General features: G+C 34.9%; 1 protein-coding gene across 1 annotated transcript in view; it reads left to right on the top strand.

The window, feature by feature from the left end:
- WAPL (WAPL cohesin release factor) overlaps positions 1 to 3,141 on the top strand; it is a 93,016-nt gene that overhangs the window by 59,526 nt on the left and 30,349 nt on the right. Inside the window, exon 9 of the mRNA XM_012813518.2 lies at positions 2,729 to 2,956. Coding sequence (XP_012668972.1) covers positions 2,729 to 2,956 — 228 coding nt within the window. The remainder of the gene's footprint in view (positions 1 to 2,728; positions 2,957 to 3,141) is intronic.

Below are 3,141 nucleotides of genomic sequence, written 5' to 3'. Positions count from 1 at the left end.
AGGTTTATGTGGCTGGTGCCTTAGCCAGTTGAGCCACAGGCGCCAAGCCTTCTAGTATTTTTATAGTTTCATGTCTTAAGTTTAAATATTTAATCCAGTGAGAGTCAGTCTTAGTGGTGAAAGGTGTGGATCTAGTTTTCAGTCTTCTGCAGGTCGCCAGCCAGTTCGCCCAGAACCATTTATTAAATAGGGAATTTTTTCCCCACTCAATGTTTTTAATTGGTTTGTCAAAGATCATATAGCGGTAAGTAGCTTCCTCTCTTGGTTCTCTATTCTGTTCCATATATCTACCTCTCTGTTTTTGTGCTAATACCATGCTGTTTTGATCACTATGGGTTTATAGTATAGTCTGATGTCTGGTAGCGTGATTCCTCCTGCTTTGTTTTTATTTCTGAGTAATGTCTTGGCTATTTGAGATTTTTTCTGATTCTATATAAAACGAAGTATTATTTTGAAATGTTTACCTTGAGCCAAGTAACACATCAATCACAATTATACTCATTTCTTAATAGTTTTGAAATGTATCATTGCATCATGCACATTAGGTGAGGTCTCCCCCAATACCCTCCCTTCTCCCATATCCCCTCTCCTCACCTCTGTCTCTCTTCTTCCCTTCTACTTTATAGACTATAGTTATGTTTTGCCATTGTATGAATGTGTATTGATTTCATAGTAGTATTGAGTACATTGGATACTTTTTTCCATTCTTGGGATACTTTACTAAGAAGAATATGTTCCAGCTTTATCCAGGTAAACATAAAAGATGTGAAGTCTCCGTCTTTTTATGGCTGCATAGTATTCCATGGTATACATACACCACAGTTTGTTAGGGTCGATGGGCACTTCTGCTGTTTCCATGTCTTGGCTATTATGAATTGGGTTGTAATAAACGTTCTGGTGCAGATGTCTTTGTTGTGAAATAATTTTTGATCATCTGGGTATATACCTAGTAGAGGCATTGCAGGATCAAACTGTAGTAAATTTTTATTATTTTTATTTATTTTTGGAGACCAAGTCTCACTATGTCACCCTCGGTAGAATGCCATGGCATCATAGCTCACAGCAACTTCAAACTCTTGGGCTTAAGTGATTTTCTTGCCTCAGCCTCTCAAGTAGCTGAGACTATAGGTGCCTGCCACAACACCTGCCTGTTTTTTGGTTGTAGTTGTCATTGTTGTTTGGCAGGCCCAGGCTGGGTTCAAACCCGCCAGCTCCCATGTATGTGGCTGATGCTCTAGCCACTGAGCTACAGGCGTCAAACTGGATATTTGATTCTTATAGCATAATTTCCTCTCATCAGAAAGTACTGAGAAGGATCTTTTAACATATTATTGGTAATAGTGTGGGAAGAAACAGGTTCTGAAATATAGCCATAATTTAAAAAAAAAAAAACATTTTGTTTGATGCTGAATCTGGCCTCTTTGTAGAGAGAATGTAAATTCTGTTTTCCTTGCCTTTAATGCTATAAAGTACAATATTGTTGTATTTTAATAATAAAGCATATATAACAAAAGTTAGACTTGACATTGTCTAAAGTTAGAAGAAAGAAATTATTGCTAATTATCAATAGTGGTGTTTTGAGATACCTTTACTCTATTTTTGCTCAGAGAAATTATGCTATAAATATGAGTTAGGTGACACAGAAGTCATCTAATACTGAGTCTTCTGAAAGTAATGTCCTTAACTCTTAGCATAACTTGGTTACCATGTTGTAGCAGTTACAGAATAACAAGGGAGAAGAGGTGAGAACTCAGAACTAGTTTGCTTTGTTACACAGTAAGGAGTGGATAGTCATTACTGTGTTCCCTTGGATGTCTGTGGCGTTTACTGTGGTACCCTAATTTCCAAAACTAATTTGCTATGTAAACATTTAACCAGACACCTTGTTGGAAGTTTCTCTACTTTTGGGGATTTAAAAGGTTAAATCTTTTGTTGTTAAATCTAATGTTGTTTCTGTTCATTGAAATAAGTACAGAAAATCTCATATGTTGGGACTATCCCAAATGTAAGACCTTTTTATTAACACTTTACTGAAGGCACTTCAGCACTTGCAGATTAAAGTACCTATTATAAGAGTGTGCTAACCACTTGATATGAGTGATTTTGAAAACACATTTTACTGATTTTTTTTTTAAGCGACTTGGTTCAACTAGACTTGATTGGTTTATTTAAAGAAATGAATGCAAATTATGTTTATTTCAGCATCCTAGGTTTATATACCGATGGAAATATATGCTAAGTTTTGATGTAGATTTTAAAAACAAACTTACGTTACTGGTTTAAAACTGAAATTTGACTACCATATCATAAAAAATAAACAATGAAGTAGTTGATTGCAGCATTTATGTCTATATATAAGCTTATATATATTTTTAGAGAGAGTGAGTGCTAGTTGAAAAACATATGCTATAAATTCCTTGTTTAGCACTGAATGGCTCAAGAAATATGTGATTGAGCTTGTGTTCCAGCTTTGGGGCATTCTTGTAGGGAAGGAACGTCCATAGAAAGGAACATTTTAACCAGTAGCTAAAAATTTGTTTATCCTTCAGTCAATCTTGTTTTCCTAGAATATTTTGAGAGGACCTCTGACTAACAAATTTTCAGAGTTTCCTTAGCAGTTTTAAGTGTTTTAACTTGCAAACCAAAATCAGTAACAACCATATTTCCTGAGATTGTCAGTAATGCTTAAATGAACTTTTTTCCCTTTTCTTTTTTTGTCTTTTTGAAGAATCTTTCCCTCTGTACAGCTGCCCTTATGTACATACTGAGTAGAGATCGCTTGAACATGGATCTTGATAGAGCTAGCTTAGATCTAATGATTCGACTTTTAGAACTGGAACAGGATGCTTCATCAGCTAAGCTACTGAATGAAAAAGACATGAACAAAATTAAAGAAAAAATCCGAAGACTCTGTGAAACTGTACACAACAAGCATCTTGATCTAGAAAATATAACGGTAGGTTTCCTTCTTCCTTCCTTTCATTGTAAGATGAAAATTACTTTTAGCAACTCTTTGATTTGTCACAGCAGCTGTGTGACTTGAGATAAATTGTTTAACTTTTCCTAGCTTTGCTTAACAATTTGGCAGATTCTTGTAAGGTGTTATTTGTGAACATATTTTCTTTTCTTTTTTTTTTTTTT

This window comes from Otolemur garnettii, unplaced genomic scaffold (assembly GCF_000181295.1).
Source record: "Otolemur garnettii isolate 467f Iridium unplaced genomic scaffold, OtoGar3 scaffold00275, whole genome shotgun sequence".
NCBI lineage: Eukaryota > Metazoa > Chordata > Mammalia > Primates > Galagidae > Otolemur > Otolemur garnettii.
The sequence above is the reverse complement of the archived record's forward strand: the minus strand, read 5'-3'. Positions and strand labels throughout refer to the sequence as shown.